This window comes from Myxocyprinus asiaticus, chromosome 31, assembly GCF_019703515.2.
Source record: "Myxocyprinus asiaticus isolate MX2 ecotype Aquarium Trade chromosome 31, UBuf_Myxa_2, whole genome shotgun sequence".
In the NCBI taxonomy this organism is placed as follows: Eukaryota; Metazoa; Chordata; class Actinopteri; order Cypriniformes; family Catostomidae; genus Myxocyprinus; species Myxocyprinus asiaticus.
In genome coordinates this window covers 22,234,787-22,256,236 of record NC_059374.1, presented here as the reverse complement: position 1 = coordinate 22,256,236, position 21,450 = coordinate 22,234,787, and the positions used below count along the sequence as shown (strand labels likewise).

The window sequence follows — 21,450 nt, the reverse complement described above, 5'->3', positions numbered from 1 at the left end:
AATAAGCAGTGAAACAAATTTTGTCTTAAAATATAAATATTTGAAAAACTTTTGTCCACCAAATCAAAGTCATGTGGTGGAACCAACATGTAGGTTGCCATTTAAAAAATCAATACAAATAAAATTACACAATATTTAAAAATAATAATAATAAAAAACAGAGGACACATTTAGACCCTCAAGACTGTGTTCAAAGTTTATATCAGATATTTTGACATTTTTATGAAAAGGTACATTTTGTTCAGGTCAAATGGTGTAACCCTGAAAAACTTCTTGATATTTTTATTTTTTTTACCTTGAAAAATATGTTTAAATACTTTTCTGAAAGTAATGATTAAGTTGTATACATTCTCCTGTATTCAAGGTGCAAGAAAGTATTTTAAAATCTTTTACTTTATGGTTACACCACATGACATTTTTAAAGTCATTAACCCTTATATTGTGTTCCGGTCAAAACTGACCGAAAACTGTAGTTTATTTCATCAAGAGATATGAGAGATTTATTAACATTCTAAGTGGGCCGGTCATTTTTGACCAGGTGTTAGCACAAATGAACACAACACAAGGGTTAAATACATTTGTTTAAAAAACAAAGTGTAAAAAGGTTTGTTTTTCGAAAATTTCTGAAACTAACATGGACACAAAGATTATGACGTGTGTTTCAAACTAGATTTAAAAAAAACATAATTTTTATAACCTCAGACAGACTTATTTGTCAATAACCGATACATAAATATTTATGTAAATATCTATTATGTAATATGAAAAGGTTATTATAATTTATTATAACTATATAATTATATATTTCTTTATAAGCAGATTTATACATAAAAAGCATTAATGCTATTACTTTGAGAACAGTCTAGAAGTGTTGAAGTGTTGAATGGCCCACGGAGGTCATAGGCAACTGCTATATTTACCAGCTCAGTAATATGATCTCTGGCATTCCGGATCACTGTGCTCATACTATCCCTGGTCCTCTCACTCTGGGACTACAGCCTCCAAAGCAACACGCTGTCCACGGAAAATGTTACTGGTGAGCCTCCTCTCCAATTTACTTACTTTCTGTAACATTTAGCCGTTTTGACTGATATCCAGTGTTGTGAGGTCTGTGGGGGAGAGGGCATGACATTCTCAAGTCATCAGTTGTGCAATGTAACAAGGATATGGAATGTAATGGAAGCTTGGCATTTGAACTGGTGCCTCAGAATGCAGAATATTAGCATGGAAGATGAGTTTAAAAAAATGCTCTCATATATCTATTTTTTGCTTCAGGGATGAGCTGTAAAAAATATGGTTTTATATTCCATGTTTCTCATCAGCTTTATATATTTCAGTTTGAATAATTACTGTTAATTATCAGTGGGCTCCTTATGGTGTGTGTTCTGTTCAGGGTCATCATAACGTTCTTTTGCCTAGGTCAAACATTAACTTATTTTTAATAAAGATACTGTTTACTAATTGCCTTTTTGCCAACTGTTCTTGCTAAATGGCTCTTCTAAAGCCAAAAAATTACATTCCTAACATTCTAACCCTTTCTGTGTGTTTTCTTTATTCTGTCTTCTAGGTTTGAGCAGTGAATGTTGGATGCGAGGTATAATGAACTGCCACCTTGGTTTTTCCGTCCACTTGAACTGACAGAACGGCTCTACTTACAGTAGGTACCCCAGAACCTAACACCCACCTGCTAGCAGAGAGCACTTTGCACACATGATACTGAGAGAGAGAGCTTGTGGCACTTACAAAAAAACATACAGGGTTGAAATTTGTGTTGAGATTTTTAGGGTATGTTTCTCTTCACTAATTCAGATTATTGGGTTCATATATTGAAAACATGGGAAGCAAACAGTTTTGTGTATTTCTGTATATACAGTACATGATTTGCATTATAGTTTTACATAGTAATCCCCATGTTTTCAAATTCCATTGCCTCGTTCTATGAGACAGTGGCCCTAATATCAGTCTGTTACAAAATCTGCGTTCCACATTCTTTAGGTTTAGGTTGTCTGCATTCACTGTAAATTATTTAAAGACCTACAAGACCTACTTGTAGATGACCAAGTATCTCTAAAATGTTGGTCCCACATTGTAGCTTAATGTGCCACATGTCTTTGCCAACAAATAGGCTTTGTAATGGATTGCCAAGGACCCACAACTTGGCGTTCATCTTAAAGTTCCTGTTACAAGATTGAGTAGCTGCAGATATAAAAGGTAGATTTTGAGTTTGGTTTGGCACACTAAGTTTTGTTTAAGAGGCAAGCCTTGCCAGATTGCCTTTGATCAGAAGGGTGGGCTGAGGCATCACATTGGCCACTGAGCTCTTATCTGCTCACATTTCAGGATAAATATAGCTGTATCCAATACTTAGCCTCAAGTCTTCAGCATCCTGATTGCAAATATTATTTGTGCTATGGATAAAATTAAGAATTATTTTTATATTTACTAATTACTGTCCATATAAAATACTCAGCACAAGGTGTTGCCCATTGACCAGTTCCAGGTCTTATATCTCATGTTATGCTATGCATATCACAACAAACGACATGATGTTTATTGTCATTTTGATGTTGTCTTTGCCATTTCTTTGCAAGTGTAGTCTGGTTTCCAAACAATTGAGAGATAAGAGAACGTAATATGAGATGCAGAGTTAAAGAAATGTGTGTGAATGTTAAAGCAACAGTGGTGTGCACATAATGACCGCGTGTCTTGTTGTGTGGGTGAAAGCCTGTCTGACTGTCAGATATCACAGGCATCTACGTCTGCTATGACAAGTCCCCACCTGTTATGTGCTCACAATCAGAGACACTCCCCCAGCTTAGACATAGATAACAGAAAAAATCCTTCAAATGGAAAAATATTCAAACTGGGATTGCCTTCCTTAATGCTGAATTACCAGTCTGTTTGAAATGTAATGTACTACAGAAAACAATATACACACCCAGCCCTCTGACAAACCTCAATTTTAGTCTGTATTTAATATTCTGATTCAAAATTGAGTTTCTTCATTAGTACATTTTTTATTTCTTCTTGAAGATGAAACTGAAGAGTGTCTGCTTCTTTAAATTAATTGGAGCTTATCTGAGCAAATCCGTTTTCTTGAGTCATGTATAAGTAAAAGGGTATTTGACTTTTTTTATTTTTACTTTTTTTTTATCTTAAAATCTTGATTGTTGTTGAACAAAAATACCATGGATATTCTGGATTTTATCAATTACCAAAAATGTATGTTACCTGGTTTTAACCATCAGTTTTATAAAAGCATATACTGTAGCACAAATTTGTTGGGAAAAAGTTGTCAGGTTTGTTAAAAGGTGGCATTGGTCAAAGTTACCAAGTTTGTATTTCTTTAATTGTTAAAAAAGTCCTCTGATGAACTTTAATGCCAGTGTGTCATGTCATTGTCTGATTAAAATGTTTTTATTAATTTGTTAAAAATACTTCTTCTTGGGGAGTCGCGTGACGCCATGCAATGGTTGGACATGTGAACGGAGAGCTCTGTGCACTTTGTTAGTTTTTAATACTTTTTATGTCCTAAACCAGTGAAATTCAATACACCCTGATTCTTAACTCTTTTATGAAGACAATATGTAAAATAATTAAAAATCCTCGGGCTCTGGAGATATTAAAAGACACTAACGTGCTCAAGCTGATACCGCTGACAAGGCTGCAGACTAGGGACTCAATTTGGACGGTGCGGCGGGATAAATTCAGCGGCAACTGGCAAGCATGTCTGCAATGCTGGCGAAGGTCGTCACATACTTGGAGTATCTGGCTGTAATCACTTCCATGGAATTCTCTGAGTTGGTTACAAGATTGTCGGATGTCGAGAAATGGATCGATTGTCTGGAGTCATCGGAGAGGGAATTAGCTGCTAACCCGCTTGCAACCAAGACAGACTTGCAGTGCATTTGGGAAAAACTGGAGGATTTGGAGACTTGTAATCAATGAAACAATGTCCGAATTGTTGGAATTCCTGAACATGAGGAAGGCAGAGATATGGTGAAATTCCTAGACGAGCTCTTCCCGAGTCTGCTCGACATAACAGGCCATAAGCTGGAAATCGAGCGAGCTCACAGGATCCGGGTTCAGTGATCAGCTGAGGGAGACAGGCCCCGATTAATTCTGGCCAAATTTCTGAGATCATCCGATAAAGATCTCGTGTTACGCGAGGCGAGGAGTAAAGGAAAGCTTTCTTGGAAGAACCACAGCATTTTCTTGTTCCCAGATTTTGCTAGTTCTACAAGAGATAAACGTGATCGATTCAGGGAATGCAAGAGTCTCTTACATCAACGGAAAATCGCGTTTGCTCTGATGTTTCCGGCCAAACTGAGAATAGATGCTAAGGATGGCTGTAAAGAATGTACATGCCCACAGCAAGCACTGTCCTTCATAAAAACATTGTAATGAGTAAGCCATTTGGTGTTTTTCATGTTGCTGTTTAGTGGGCCTGTCTCACTGAACATACACTCGACTGCCTGAGGAAGTTGGGCACCTTCTTTGTTGCTTTTTGTGCTGGTTCCACCTTGCGGCTGGAGTTTGTTTTGTGTAATGTCATTTCTTCAGGACAGCTTGTGTATAAATATGCACGTTTTTGGTGCTTATGCCTACTGTGGCGTGGAGTTTGTTTTGTGGAACACCTCTTACAGGACATTGGAGTGATTGGGTCTTTTGTTGCACTCATTTATCAGCCGAATGGGCCAGCTTACTGAACATTCGTTTGACTGCCCGAAGAATGAACTTTATCATTTTATTGTCATTTTTATGTGCCGGTTCCGCTAGCGGCTGTAGCTTGTTCTGTGGAGGAACACACCTTTGGGACAGTTATGTGGATGAATCTACATGTTTTTTGTGTTTATTCCGCTTATTGGCTGGAGTTTGTTTTATAGACTATTTTTGGCTGTGTAATTCTGTTTTACAAAATCTGTATAGAAACACCGGATTTGAGCAATCTGATGGTAAAGTTGTCGCGGGGACTCTCGTAGGCGTACATGGACTGTTTGAGTTTAGACGGATGGACGCTGGTTGGCGCTATCGTGCGCGGGGTTAATGCGCACGTTTTTCTTTTTTCTGTTTGTTTGGTTCGGGGGGAAGTTTGGGATTTCATTGTTACACTAATGTTGGAATGTGGTCTTTATAATATTGTTTTTGACACACAATCTATTTTTTCTAATATGTCAAATGTTAATATGAGTGGATTATCTCTCTCCACGTGGAATGTAAATGGGTTGGGGCACCCCATAAAAAGAAGGAAGGTTATTTCTTTTCTTAAATGTAAGAAATATGATATAGTGTTTCTTCAAGAAACTCATTTTTCCCTGCAGGAAGCTGGAAAATTTGGGAAGATATGGGGTGGACATGTTTTCTTTAGTGCTGGCTCAAGTAAGAGCAGGGGCGTCATTACATTGATAAGTAAACATCTACAATTCAAATGTCTCAAACAGATGAAAGATAAATTAGGAAGAGTCATTATTGTTTAAGCAGAAATTCTGGGGCAAAGGTTGATTTTGGCTAATATAAATGCACCTAACACTGATGACCAGGGCTTTTTTATAGATCTTGAAGGGATGTTGCAAGATGCTGACACCCTTCGTGGTATAATATTGGGAGGAGATTTTAATCTTTTGATGAACTCTGTCCTTCCTTGATCATAGTGAAGCAAAAGTATGCAAGCCCCCTAGAGCAACATTGACGCTTCTCTGGATGTGTAAAAATCTTGGTCTTATAGATATTTGGAGACTTTTGAACCCATCTGGTGTGGACTATAAATTTTTTTCATCAGTCCATAAGATTTATTCTAGAATATATATATATTTTTAAGTCCCTCATTTCGTCTGTTGTTGATTGCTCAGTTGGAAACATCTTAGTCTCAGGTCACACCCTGGTGAGTTTAGAGGTGTTGCCACATACAGAGAAAAATAAATCATATAGTTGGTGCTTTAATGTATCCCTTTTGCAAAATCCTGAATTTCAACAAATGTTAAAGGCTGAAATTAATGTTTATATGGAGACCAACTGGTCCTTAGTATCCTCTGTGAGTGTGGCTTAGGAGGCACTAAGGCGGTTCTTAGGGGCTGGATCATACAGTATGCATCATTCACCAAAAAATCCAAAGCATGAGAACTAGTGGAGTTGGAAGGGAATACTAAAAGTGCCGAAGCAGAGCTGAAGCACCAAATGTCATCTGATGGCCTCAGAGAATTGACCCGATTGAAATACAGATATAATACTATTTTGTCATGGAAGGTGGAGTTTTGGCTATTCAGGGCAAGACAGTCATACTTTGAGTTGGGAGACAAAGCAGGGAAGCTTTTGGCTAGATACATAAAGCAGAGAGAGTTTTTTTCAACCATTCCCTCAGTGAAATCTGCTGGTGGGGAAATATTTACCTCGGCCATTGATGTTAATAATGCTTTTAAAGAATTTTATCTTGATCTTTATAGTTCCACATCTTCGTCTACTGATGAAGATATTTGGAACTTCGTGGAACCATTAGAACTCCCTAAACTGACGACTGAGCAAAATAATTCTCTTGATTCTGAGATACCCTTTGGAAGAGCTTGACGAGGTAATTAAGACCTTGCTTACAGGTAAGGCCCTGGGGCCAGATGGTTTCGCCGCTGAATGTTTTTAGATTTTATGTTACAGAATTGGCTCCACTTTTGTTAGAAGTTTATATGGAATCATTAAAGAATGGAAAGATTCCACCAACCATGACACAAGCCCGGATCAGTCTGATCCTTAAAAAGGACAAAGATCCAAGCGAGTGTAAGAGTTACCGTCCAATTTCCCTGATCCAGCTAGATGTTAAAATATTGTCAAAAATTTTGGCTAACCGATTAAGTAAAGTTATGACATCTCTTATACATATTGATCAGGTGGGGTTTATTCGGGGCCGTAGCTCTTCTGATAACATTAGGTGATTCATCAATATCATGTGGTCAGTGGCGAATGATCAGACCCCCGTTGATATGGTAGAACGGGATTATCTTTTTAAGATTTTGGAAATATACAGGTTCGGGAATACTTTTATTCGATGGATTAAGTTACTTTATAGACACCCAGTAGCGGCGGTACAAACAAATGGATTAATTTCAGATTATTTTACTCTGGATAGGGGCACCCGGCAGGGTTGCCCTCTTTCCCCATTATTGTTCTGGCTTGCCCTGGAACCATTAGCAGCCGCAATAAGAAGGGAAGATGATTTTCCAGGGGTGGTAGCGGGAGGTATGGCACATAAGCTTTTGCTTTACGCAGATGATATTTTATTATTCGTCTCTGACCCCATTAGATCTATGCCTTGCCTCCATAGAATTATTCATTCCTTCTCTAAATTCTCGGGATACAGAGTCAATTGGTCTAAATCCGAAGCTTTGGCTCTGACAGTGTACTTCCCATTAACGGCTTTCCGCCTTCCAGTGGCCTAAACAGGGCATTAAGTATTTAGGCATTTTATACCCAGCAAATTTGTTTGATTTAGTTAGAGTTAATTTTGACCCCTTAATAAAAAGATTTTCAAGCGATATGGACAGGTCATTACATTTATCTATGTTTGGGAAGGTTAATGTTTTTAAAATGAATTGCATTCCAAAATTCAACTACCTGCTACAATCTCTCCCTGTAGATGTCCCTCTCTCTTATTTCAAGCAATTTGATAGCATAGCGAAGTCCTTCATTTGGAATGGTAAGCGTACCAGATTACATTTCAATAAGTTACATAGGCCGATTGACAAAGGTGGGCTAGGCCTACCCAAGATTTTGTTTTATTATTATGCATTCGGTCTCAGACAATTGGCCCATTGGTCGCTTCCACCTGAGAGAGCCCCTCCCTGGTTTTATATTGAACAGGAAGTTCTTGCCTCTATTTTGCCATTGCAAAGCCTTTCTATCAAACTAATTGGTGAAGTTAAGTTACACCCTGTTATCTCGCATTTGCACTCGGTATGGACAAAAGTGTCCAGAGTGTTTAATTCGGACATTTATTTAAATGTTGCCTCAAGCATATGGCTGAACCCTAAATTATGTATTAATAAGTCCCCTTTCTGCTGGTCAGAGTGGATTGTGAGGGGGGTTACTACACTCGGTGACCTAAATGAGAGTGGAGTGTTGAGATCTTTTGAGAATTTGGTTCAACATATTGGGATTCCCAGATCTCAGCTTTATAGGTATTTACAGCTGCGCCACCTGCCCTGTATTGTTTTTGGGAGTAGCACACCCCCCCCCCCCCCCAAAGCGGCAGATACTCTGGGAGAGGTGATTTCTGCTTTTGGAAAAGGTCATGAGGCATCAGTGTATAACTCCCTGCTAATTCAGAGTCTGGGGGACGGAGCTTCAACTTCTCTCAAGTGATTATGGGAGAAAGATTTAAATTTGGTATTGGAGGAGGGAGTGTGGGATAGGATTCTAAAAAATGTCAAGTCTACATCTAGAGATGCAAGGGTTCACCTTATGCAATTCAAGATTTTACATAGATTTTATTGGACCCCCTCTAGATTGTATAGGCTTGGTCGTAAAGACACACCCACCTGCTGGCGATGCCAATCAGAAGTTGGAGACACAACCCATGTTTTTTGGGGGTGTGTTAAGATCCAAGATTTTTGGTTGAATGTTCAGAGTTGTTTGTGTGACATTTTGGGCACTCAAATTTTACTTTGCCCCAGACTTTGTATTTTGGGCGATGGGGCGGTCATAAATCTGGGGGACAAAAATTGGGTTTCGAGCTTTTGAGGAGGTGACATAATAGAAGACTGGGGTTTGGGGACATGTTTTTCAGAAAATGGGGTAATTATTTAGCATTTTTGGGGGACTCTCAGGGAAGGGATGGGGAGAGAGAGGTCTAGTTTAATTATGTTTGTTTATTATACATTTACCTTTTTTTTTTTTTTTTTTTTTTTTTTTTGTATGTGTATTATTTTATGTGACCACAGGGGTGTTCGTTGGGGGTTAGGGTGGGGTTGGTGAATGGGGAGAGATATTAGTGGGGGTTAAATGTGAAATGTTGATTCGGTTTGTATGTGTTGTGTTTTTCTCTGTGTGTGTTTTTTGTTTTTTTTATCAATAAAAAATGTTTATTACAAAAAAATAAACAAAATACTTCTTCTTGAAGATGACACCTAATTATTCTATAAAATAATTGGAGCTTATCTGAGTGAATCTACTTTCTTGAGTCATGTATAAAAAGTAAAAGGGTAGTTGACATTAAATTTCAAGCAGTTGCAACAATGTCCTGCAGTGTGAGATATTATACTTCATCTATACATATTTTAAACAGCATTTTCTAATTCTTGTATAAATGTTATATACAAAGTTTTATGAGTTTTATTAATTGAGAGTCTAGATGAAAAATTTTTTTGTCACCACAGGACTATGTAAGTGAACTGAAAAAAAAGTTAAAACGTGATTACGAATGGTGGACAAAAATACAGTTACAGCCTAAAATATAACTTTCACTATACATTTATATAAACATTTAAATTATATGAATTGGAAATTTAGATCAAAATCATTGTTACCTGGTTTAAACCATCAGTAAAACGAAAAAACATATATTGTAGCACAAATTTGTTGGGGAAAAGTTGTCAAGTTTATTAAAAGGTTGCTTTTAAAAAGTTACCAAGTTTGCATTTCTTTGATTGTTAATCAGTTTCCAACTCATCTGTTAATTAAATGCAACCTGAACAGCTACAGGTTATCTCCTCCCTCTTTAGGTTAGTTTTTGGTATTACAGCAATTTGAGTATTAAGAAGCTTGCTCAGTACTGTGCGGCAGGTTTTTTAGTTGTTGTTTTTGTCGGCAAAGAGAGGGAACACAGTGTAAAGCTGGTGGACAACTTTCTTAAGAGTTCTAGTTTAGTGAAAGCATGTTACAAGCCTTGGTCTGCCATGTGCTTTGGACTGCCTCCAGCTTGCTGCCTACCCCAGATCTTTGTGTTGAATTATTGATACATCTGTGAATGCAGCACTGGGAGAGGGAGAGAGAGAGAGTGCAGAGAAAGAGTCAGATTAAAGAAATAGGAGCCTCCTCAATGAACTCAACACGCATCAACAACACTATATACTTTTATTTATTCAGATGCTGCAGTGCCTTGTGAACAAGAACCTGTCTCTCCACAAGAACAGACTGTGCCACTTTAACACATGGCCCAGCTCTGGGGGCTCTCTCTTATTTCACATAAACAGCAGGGTTCTCAGTGCTCTGCTCGGGCTATAGCGATAACCAGGCCTCTCTGAAAACAATAGCAGTAATTTTGTTACGCAGCTTTATTCAGGGTCCCATTCTAGCAGCGAAGCCCCTTTAAGTTGCGTAATACGCACCCCTGTATAATGTGTGCTGTTTTGGAGAAGTCACATGCTACTACACATTGAATATGTTTTCAGGATCAAGCACATAGAAAAATAAAAGAGACCTCAGGGCATGACACAGTCATCTTAAATTCATAACAGGTAGTGTTTATACGCTACCATTTTGACTGAAATTGCTTGACTGCCCCAAGGGCTGAAATACACTCACAATAAAACTTGCGACCTAAAAGAAATCTTGCAAGGAATTTTGGATCCAAGAGATTGTTGATATGAACTAAAATATTAATATGACATTGTTCACTTGGAGCAGTGTTTTCTGCGCTTCACTGCTACTGAATCTTGCCAAGGGAAAAGAAGTTATATTTTGCGAGTTATTAGGTTTCAGTGAATTGAATGTGAAGAGATAACGTCTTTCTACTGCGTTGTGTTCACTGACTGGACTACAAAACAAAGCATGACTAACTTAGTCTGATTGACAAACAAATGACTTACTGAGACGGTTCCTTTAATGAATCGCTCAAATCGACTCACTGTAATAATTTTTTCACATTTCTCTTATCCATTTATCCCCAGAGTCCATGCAGCCTGAAATTTTCTCACCTCCGGCTGAGCTTCCAGCATGTCTCGTGTCTCCTCCACGGCTAAGCGCTATACTGGCTCCTCTTATACCAGTCACTACAGCTCATATGGCTCCTCCCTGACCCCATCTCTGGGCTCCTATGAGCGGGATAAGCTGCCCTACAAGAGTTCCTCTTCCGGCTTCTCCTCCTCCAGCTACCTGAGCTCCAGCGCCAGCCGAGCCCGCAACTACAGCTCATCTTTTGAGCCGGACCGGGGTCGGCCCATCCCTCGCACTGATTTGCTTGCCAGCCGGCGCAGCGAGAGCCTGAGCCGCACACCGGTAAAGGGCTATGCCTCGGGCCTCAATGGTGGCTCAGGATACAGCAGCTACAGCTACTCTACAGCCCCCACCAGCTACCTCTCCTCCTCAACTGTGTCCTCCAACATCTCTCTCAGTCGGCGGAAATCGGTGAGTCAAAGTGACCTGACGCATGACTTGTCAGCTTTGGGCCTGAGCGAGACCTCCAGCAGCAGCAGCCTGAAGCAGTCCTACCGGAGCCGAGGCAGTGACGCATCTGAATCCTACAGCAGCACACGCTTCAGCAATGGCCTCTCAAGGAGCTCCATGCAGGAAGGTCTCGGGAGCAGCAGCAGTGGCCTGAAGAGCACCAGCAGCAGCCGGTTCTCCACAAGTTATCGCTCCACATCACCAGTCAGAGAGTCTTTGGTAAGAGCATTCAATGCATTTATATTCTCATGGGCATGCAGTCATGTCATCCTAGCTAGTTGAACAGTTCTATCTATAGAACTTAACAGTCTAAAAAAAGTACAAATCCCATTTATTTTTTCCATTCAGGAATTGCTTATTAACGATATCTTAAACCTTTAAAGACTGACCTACCGTAAGCTCCGAGGCTGTTAATCAACGGTATATGTTGAAGCCATTAGTCCATGTTATTTCAACTTCATTTTTTAATGAATGGTTAAGAATTACATTACTCATGAACCCTGAAGAGAAAGATCCACCAATTAGAGAATCGTGGCAAATAAACCGTGGCAAAAGAGCCATTCGCAATGGTTCATGGGATTGTAGTTCATTCCCTCATTAAAAATGTAAAGTACCTTCATCTTTTTCTTTGATTTTCCAATACTTTTTTGCTTCAGATCAAAGATTGTAATGTTGTGATTCACCTCAGAGCTGGTTGGTTTGGTTCATGGCATAGAACCATTTAATAAAGGCTTTTTTTAAATCCTTATGGAAAAAAAGTAATGGGAAAAACACTTCCGGAACCCAGAAGATAGCTAAAAATAAAAAGTAGGCTGGCTCTTTTTCCCTATTACACCCTTGCTAGGTTATTTTCAAGTCCCATTTTTTTTTTCTTTTCCCAATCTTTAAGTTTGCATCACTCTTCTTTCTTAATTCAAGTATTTCATGAGAGCCCTTTAGCTTAGAGAGGTGGTACTGAGTAGATTCAAATCAAAGTGTTACGTTCAAAAGTCTCTAGTAATACAAGTGAACACATCTTAGAAAGTTGAAATGTACTGGGTCATCTGTAGCTATGTTCGGAATAGCATACTACCATGCTATTCTTACTCTTTACTATTCTTACTATTTCTACAGAATGTAACATGTATACTATGTGTGTAAAGAATAACTGGATGACCTACTACATTTGCTAAAAGGGGCAACATACAACAGAGCACACTGCACAGAATATTGTATCCACTACAATTTTTAAATGTCTCCTTCTTGATGTCATTAACCTCTTCATTATTTGACTGTATTGTCAAGAGTTAAGACCTTTTTACACAAAATTGGTTTAAAAATGCCAATTTCCGAGATAATAACTGGACACGATATTCGCCAAATTAAACCCTGTTGAGGTCATGTGACAACATTGTAGCATACTACTGTTTGAAATGTTTATAGCTGCATACTACATTGTGTTTCACACACTATTTTAAAAAATAAAAAGCAGGATACAGTATATACTCCTCAGTATGCAGTTAGAAGAACACAAGTACTCCATTCTGAACATAACCTATAAGTTTTGCTGTTGAGTGTCCCAGACAGGAGAAGTATTTCACATTAATCTTTGAAATATGCTTCTCTACTGAGAAGTGGCAAGTGGAACCAGTGTGTTTTGTACTGTATGTTGGCTGTGAAAAATGTTTGTTTGCTTACTGGATCCATAGAGTTTCTAAGGCTGAATTCAAATGTCTGTTTATATTATGCCATGCAACAAAAAGCCCTGTGGAATACAGTCCATGGCTAATACTTTGAAATTAATTGTCATTTATGTCATTAATTAAGCAACTTCTCTAAGCAACCCAGTCTAAATGAGGAGCAGTGAGCAGTCAGGTCTGTCTGACTTTTAAATGATTAGTCTAGACTGGATAAGTTTACACCTGAGAATTTCAAAAAATCTAATCAGCTCAGCGAGTTCAAGTCTGAGTGCTTTTGTCAACTCAAATTAATTATCCTACTAATGCTCCAGATATCCAGGCCTTTTATGCTGTTTAACCAATCTGTTGCAGAGAAATAAAGGTATTAGAGGATATGTTCTGTGATTTCTTTTTTCAGTGCTACACTGATGAGTTCAAGGCAGGCAAACAATTGCCAAGCAGACCTTAGTTTACTACTACTGTAATTAAAGAGGATATTAGGGTATTACTCTTGTATATTAGAAAATGGGAGAGCTTTTTATCAAGCTTTTCTTAGTTCTTCATTGTTACTAAGTGTTAGCTCAGAATACACTGTTTCCGTAAAAAACACGCAATGTAATATCCTTTCACAGAAAATTAATAAGTCTCTAAAGCATGAAGAATTCAGAGTACAGTAGGCTAACTTCTAAAAAGTAGCTAATACTTCAGTCTATTCATTGTTATTTTAGGAGCTAATTTTTTTCTCACAACAAGGACAGTAGGCAATGTATATTTATACACTGATGAGCCAAAACATTATGACCACCTGCCTGATATGCTGTTGGATGTTAGAGGCATGGACTCTACAAGAACCCTGAAGGTGTCCTGTGGTATCTGCCACCAAGACATTAGCAGTAGATCTTTCAAGTCCTATAAGTTGCGAGGTGGAGCTGCCGTGGATTAGACTTGTTGGTCCAGCACATCCCACAGATGCTTAATTGAATTAAGATCTGGGGAATTTGGTGGCCAGGGCAACACCTTGAACTCTTCATCATGCTCCTCAAACCATTCCTGAACAATGTGTGCAGTGTGGCAGAGCGCATTTTCCTGCTGAAATAGGCCACTGCCTTCATTGCCATGAAGGGGTGTACCTGGTTTGCAACGATGATTATGTAGGTGGCACTTGTCAAATTGACGTCCACATGAATGGCCGGACCCAGGGTTTCCCAGCAGAACATTGCCCAGTGCATCACACTCCTTCCACTGGTTTGTCATCTTCCCACAGTGCATCCTAATGCCATCACTTCCCCAGGTAAATACGGCCGTCCACGTGATGTAAAAGAAAAAGGGACTCATCGGACCAGGCGACCTTCTTCTGCTCTAAGGTCCAGTTCCGATGATCACATGCCCATTGTAGGTGCTTTCGATGGTGGACAGGGATCATCATGGGCACTCTGACCGGTCTGTGGATACGCAGCCCCATACGCACAATCCTCCCGTAACTATCATTAAATGTTCTGTGACTTGTGCCACAGTAGACCTTCTGTCGGTCCAGACCAGACAGGATAGTCTTTGTTGCCCTCGCACATCGATGAGTCTTGAGCGCCCAACATCCAGTCGCTGGAATGTGGTTTGTCCCTCCACAGACCACTGTCGGTAGGCACTCACCACTTCTGACCAGGAGCACCCCACAAGCCTTGCCATTTCAGAGATGCTCTGACCCAGTTGTCTGGCCATAACAATTTGGCCCTTGTCAAAGTCGCTCAGACCCCCTTTTGGCACTTGGTTATTGGTAACAAGCAGTGTACCTCAGAGATTACTAACAGTTCTGAACTTTGTATTCTCTTCACATGAGGTCCTTAAGAGGAAACAGAGTGATGAGTGAATTCTCCTTCTGAGTACAAAGTGTCCCTACATTATTTTCCTGTGTTTTAATATTTGTGTGGAATAGGTTGCCATCTGAGATTTGAGGTTTACTCACCACAGCATTGAATTTCACTCTAATCATCACATTCTTATTTACTATGAAGCAACATGGATATGTTGTGCTGTTTTCACAGCATTATAACAGGACACCTGTATTGTTTTTAAAGGATCCTCACGGCAGTTGCATTATGTCAGCACTGCTAGTTTCCCAGTATAAAACGCAACTATATTCTGGTGCCCTGATGCAGATTGTCATCTAGCTAAAAGCCAAGATTATCCAGTGGATTTCTGGATATTGTTCAAGGTGTCTAATTACGCATTTCAAGAAACAAATTGATCCATTCATGCTTCATTTATCTTTCACCCGCATTGTGTTCTGTTGGTACTCCAAATATCACACATACAGTACAGTACAGTAGGGTGTTGAGGGAAAGTTTTCTTCTGCTGTTTGTTGTGTACATAGACTTAGTCATGAGACTACAAGGTTCAGAGTGATCCTTTTCCCTCATTGAACTGCCACTTCAATAACAGGACGCCTACACCACCAACTTCCTGTTGCCACACAAACACAGATTACCATTCTCTGAGTTCTGTGGTTTTATTTACAGTTTAATCCACTTCATCGAAACGTGGAATAAATTAAATAAAAAAGCCATAATAAAAGATTTTTAACTTCTTAAAAAATTTAATTCATGAAATTAAATTAAGCAAAGTAGAAAATTAAGATTTAAGGTAGACCATAAAAGACTTTGTGACATGCAGCTGCAATAAGATGACAATAATGATTTCTCCTGACTGTGGGACAAATGTACTGTGTAGCCCTCAAAAATGACTTTGTTCCCATTTCAGCAAGTTCCATGCTGAATTATGTCGGCTTTTAATATTTTCAGTGTGTCTAGAACTGGTTTGCGGCTGATGACATTAAACCCACCGCCAGCTTACCTTCTAATGTTTCATAAGTGCATAATGACCACAGTCTGGTGTTTTCTTATGAGGGTTAGTGTGCTCTAATTTTTCTCCCACTTTTACAGGGAAAGTATAATGCTTCTCTCTCTAATACTTTAGAGGGGGCGAAAGCTGAGCTGAGTATGTTGGCCCACCCCAAAGACCAGAGGTATTGTCCCAATTTCTGTTGCTCTAACCTTTGTTGGCAGTTGTTCTATTCTCAATCTGATTATATGCTCTCATATATTTAGAATAGAGCAAAAAAAATAAAATAAAAAATAAAGATAAATAAATAAATAAAAAGTATTTTTTCCACTCAGAGAACTTTAAGCAATCATGTAAAGTTATATTCACAGTCATTTATCTTTCCTTTGTCTTTGTGGTAAGTGTTAAGAGTGACAGTGACTAATACGTGGACAAGTTCACATATCCCTTTACCTGGTGATTCATGCCAACCTGAGGCGTATCTTCGACGTATGGAGTAATGAAGTCAAGATTGCCCCGTTTTTAACGCTGTGAAGGCACTGCTCTTTTAAAATTAGTAATAATTCCTGCAGAGCCACAACATTATTGAATATGTTTAACCGACTGCCCTCAGTGACGTCGCGAGCGCGCAGCAGTGTTTGCGTTTTGAGCTCGTGTGGGCGGGACTCGCAGTAGTGAAAAGACATGAACCCGCGCGCTTGAACTCGATCATCAGACATCAGTTCGTGTGTCATTTCTTTCAGTACTAGTCTGCATTGATATGTGAAGGAATTGTTTTTTGTATTTGGGTTTTTTAAGAACACTCTTTTTGTTTATGAGGAAAAAGTATTTTATAGTTGCGTCGGTCATATTAGAAATGTTTTATTCGTCCTCGGTTCTGCCTTCCACCGCTGTAGAGGTCGTTTCCTGATCATGTTGCCTACCTGAAGGACCATTATCGACTGGAATAGGACTTTGGAATATTTGATGCGAGAACATCCATAGTTCTCGTTTTGACAACACAGTAGGATTCATTCATTGATTATGCCCAGCATGCGACAGTCATACACCGTTACAGTTCCAGAGGACCCACCAGCTACTGCGTTTCCACTTCTAAAACAAGATATGCGGAGGAAAAACTCGATGTCCGGCCCTATGCTGGTCTCTACATTCGTTGGGCTTTTGATTAATCATACCAAGGTATGAATACACGCTTAATTGATCTGTAGAGCACCATATAGTTCATGCTGTGGTGTCATTCATTTTGTACTCACCCAACATCTGCAAGCCCGATCTAAAAGGCTTTGTGAAGGATCAGTATTCCGACAGGTCACTGGTTATATAATGCCAAATTTATATCTCTCGTACTGACGTTTGCTGTCACATTTCATTTGCTTATTTTGCTGCTTAATTATGTTTATGCTGTCATGCAATGTTATGCAGTGTTTTGGCTAAATCGATAAATCAGTCTTTTTGAGCCTTAAATCTGTAAAAAGTTTCTTTGTGATGCACACCATCACCTTATTTCATTTAAATTAAGCCACAGAACAAGCATAACAAACGCAGCGTATATGAAGCTGAATTATGACGCACGAGGCAGTTTAGAATGGTCGTGCATTGTTACGTAATAAGCAGAAATCCCATTTAGAACTCGCTCTGTAGATCCCTGCATCCGGCATCGCTCTCATGTTGCCGAGGTCAGAACAGTAAGATTTGCTGTTCAGCCTCCGTTATCTGCTCTGTGATTAGTTTCAGCGTCACGGAATGTGCTTTTACACTGATCTCGTGCATTCATTTGAACGCTTATATACTGAATGGCTCATATATTTAGTAGCACCCATCATGCTAGATACTAGTTACATATATAGGGTAGTAAAATCTGTTTCAGATGAATGTATAGCCACCAGCGTATTATATACCATATCATATAATATTATTATTATAATAATTATAATACTATTTGAATGAACACCTTTTAAATGAAGCTCTGTCTGAATGACTCTTTCCTCTTCAGTCTCATTCTATTTTAATAATTGTCAAAACGACAGTGACATACACATTTGTACTGGACTGACCATTTCTTTAGTCCAATAACGTGACTTAACGAACAGGCGTAAAATAAAATCAAAGGCACAAGGGCATTGAGCATTGTTGGGAGTTTACGATTAGCTCAGTGAGCTGATTTTGGATCTTCTCTGCTTGCACCTTTTGTGATTCACTTAACCCCTCTGTGAGTTGCCAATATGATAAGTATTATGTGACTGTGAAGGAATTGGAGTACCAACAGCACCTTTATAATGGTGTGCTGAGATAGGAAGATGGAGTGTTTTTGTCCACGGTTTTTCTGTGTGCTTCATTCTAGGGAATAACCTGAAAATAATCCTAGGAAATACAGGTGTCAAAACCAGGGATTACACAGTATATCGGTGGCCATATTAGTATTGGCCGATAAATGTGCATTTTTAAAGTTAAAAGTCCAATAAGAAAATTAAGCCTATATATTAAAGCCTATAAATTATGGCTTTTTCAGGCACACACTAGTCACCTTGAGGGTTTTGATTGGTGTCGTCTGCATGACGTGACACGTCAGCATGCAGCAATCAGAAGATTTACAGAAGATCATCTTGGATCTGAGTAAACACTCCATTTTACTTATCCATGCATTTTGTTTCTTTATTCATTTTGTATGTTAAAGCGTATTGCCATGTTTACAGTGAGTTTGAGACTTGTTTGCATTCCTTATTGTGGTCTTTTGACAGGTGTGCAGTTCACTGTATTTATAAAAGTAGCTCACTCATCAAATTAATTATAAATTGCAGTCAATAGACTTTTTTAAATAAAAGAAATTTGGCCATAGGAATGTTAAATTCAACTGGTTTAATGTAGGCTACATTTGATAAATGATTATGGGAAAATAAAGATTTAGATGTTTCCTTGTTTTCTGTATTTTAAGTGGTTTTAAATCAAAAGAAGTTATACACTTTACATTTTTAATTTCATTTGAAGTGCTCTGGATGTGGCTTTATAAGCTGAGCCTTTTGTTTTTGTAATCAGGCACACAGTATGTTGATTTATGTCCAGATTTAGATTTATCGGCTATCGGCCTCCAAATATAATGAATTATTGGTCATCGTTATCGGCCAAAATTTCCATATTAATGCATTCCTATTTAAAACTTTATTGGAGATTGAAACTTAATCCTAAACAGAAAAGAAAATAGATTAAAGGTTTTCAAGAAAGACCTCTCTCATCTAACATAGAGCTGGAAGATTTGTGGAATTGTTAAGCTGGAAGTGCCTTAGTTAGAAAGGAAACAAAGTTTACAAAACACTGACAGTTTCAATACTAAAAAGTACCTGACAGGTTCATCTTAGAATTTAAACCAGCTATCAGCACTTTAACAAGATCTTAATGTAGGTCAAATTGTGCTGAGAAATATGAGTGCTGTCAGTCTGGACACTTTTTATCTGGGGTTTTGCTCCACATTTTACTCTCACATGAAGTTGTTAGAAAAGCAGGATTAGTCTTCTCTCACCTCCGTAATAGGAAGTAAGCTGAACAGTACACCATGACCCACTTCTGCATTCTCCAGCCACCAGTGGAAAAAAAGAAGCACTAAAGAGGAGGACATGATGCATTAAATCACAGTATATTATGTATTATAAATGTATATTTAATAGAAGTAGCTTCGCTTATGAAGCAGACTTCTTCTTTAGAAACGGAAATACCAAAACTGTATAAACTAATGCATTGCTGATGTCTACGTTTGGGTCCAGTCCTGGAGTCGTAAGTAATTGTGCCCAGAGGTAGCAGCTTTGCTCTGCTGGATGTAATTTCCGTAGGAATTTTCTTCTGTCTTTTGACAGATATGAATATTTTTTTTCATCTAAACCTTAAAGAGGTTTCTCCAGGTGCTTTACCTAAAATTAATGTGACCTGATGTATCATGGCCTTTCACAGTGAGACCCAAGGATTGCAAGTGTTGAAAACTAACAAGGTTATAAACTGCAGGGTACATGTACCACTATATTGAGAAACAACCACAGGCTGCTTTGGCAACAACAACAACCGCATCATATCATTTCAAACATCAGTAGACAATTACATCTGCTTTGGAGCAAGCACATCTAGAATCTCAACTTAAAAATAGACCTGCTTGGTACAAAAGTTGTTTTTTCTTCTATACATGCAGCAGGATATATCTGTTATCCCTATTTGAGGTTTATATTGTTTTTTTGTTTTTTTTATGTATTTAGTACAGTAGCAGTCAGGTCCTTTTACGGTAAGTCAGGTCGCTTATTCTTAACGCCTCCAGGTAGGTATTATATAGTCATAGAAGTACAGCTCCCATTTACTTGAATGGAGAACAACAGAAATCTCCAAAACTGTTGGTCAAGATTACATTTAAATAACATATTACAAATCACCAAAAAGTCTGACAACAATGGTATCTTAAATTGTGCTTCTTTACCTCAAATCATGCACACACAAAAATAAACAAAATAAAACATTCTGTTTTCAGGATGGTCCAGCAAATGTTCATGCGTGTTCTCGAGTATCAAAAAAGGGGATGTGCTCTTTTAATATGAAGGCAAGACTTCTAATCCTACATCCGCCATTTTTTGCATTATGATTTCTTCCCTTCATATTCATACGAGTGACCTGTCTCATCCTATAATGTTCCTTTATTATATGCAGATGTTTGTGTGGCCAAAGTTAAAGCCTCTTAAGGTGATGTTTTCATATGGTCCCTTGATTTAGTGCTATATAAATTGTGTTGCCTGTAAGAATATGTGGATGTCAGAGATGGCTTCCTCCGACTGCTGCTCATGGATCAGTGTTGCTGTGACGATGACAAATCAGCCAATGAGCGGACATCCCATGTGAAAGGAAGCTATTTTTGGCAGTGCTGATATTACTCAGCAGAGTAGGACAAACTGGGCTGGCGAGCCTGTTCACTTAAAATGGGTATTCAGCAAGCAGGCATCAATAGCAACCTACCCAAATGACATTAAACAGTATCAGCATGCTCCAAGACAGCGGTAGAGTGGAATTTTAAACACTGACATGTGTGCTCCTTACTGTGCACAGGAACGTACATTTTCCATGGAAGCATGGATTTAGATAATACCCAGTTAATGAACCTGTTGCCTTTTTCAGTGTCTATAAACTGCTTTTTCCCCATATACTGATTAAGTCCATAGCTAAAAAGTGTGGTCAGGGTGAACACTCAAGCCTGCAGCACCAGATGAGTTGTTTTTTAGGTTCATTGTGGTTAGACTGTGTTCCAACACGGAGCAGATCACGTTTCCCCTCACGTTCTTTAGCATGACAGAAAACAACATAGTGTCAGATTTCTGCCTGGTCTTCTCCTGCACTCTGTAGGCGTCATTTACGGGTGGGACATGTCCCTTCCACTTTTTGCCTTTGCCAATTTTGTCCCCACCACTTTTTTGAAATAGCTTTCGGTAACTGTCTAATACAGAAGAACATCTCCAGTTCTTGAGCATAGGTTTCCATTTAGTTTGTGTGTGTAATAATAAGTGGCATTTCTGCACTGAAGTTTGTAACTTTTAATGTTATAATGAGTGTTTGTTGCAGCTGTTATCAA

General features: G+C 38.7%; 1 protein-coding gene across 5 annotated transcripts in view; it reads left to right on the top strand.

Annotated features, from left to right (window-relative positions):
* The window catches only part of LOC127422569 (ubiquitin carboxyl-terminal hydrolase 2-like), a 33,090-nt gene that overhangs the window by 1,298 nt on the left and 10,342 nt on the right, over window positions 1–21,450 (top strand). The window contains exons 1-3 of one of the 5 annotated variants that reach the window (XM_051666201.1): window positions 935–1,036; window positions 1,568–1,657; window positions 10,872–11,586. In XM_051666201.1, coding sequence (XP_051522161.1) covers window positions 10,918–11,586 — 669 coding nt within the window. In that variant the 5' untranslated portion in view covers window positions 935–1,036; window positions 1,568–1,657; window positions 10,872–10,917. Of the gene's footprint in view, window positions 1–934; window positions 1,037–1,567; window positions 1,658–10,871; window positions 11,587–16,530; window positions 17,040–21,450 lie in introns of those variants that run through there. The other 4 variants (XM_051666203.1, XM_051666202.1, XM_051666204.1 and 1 more) reach the window with 4 other exon arrangements.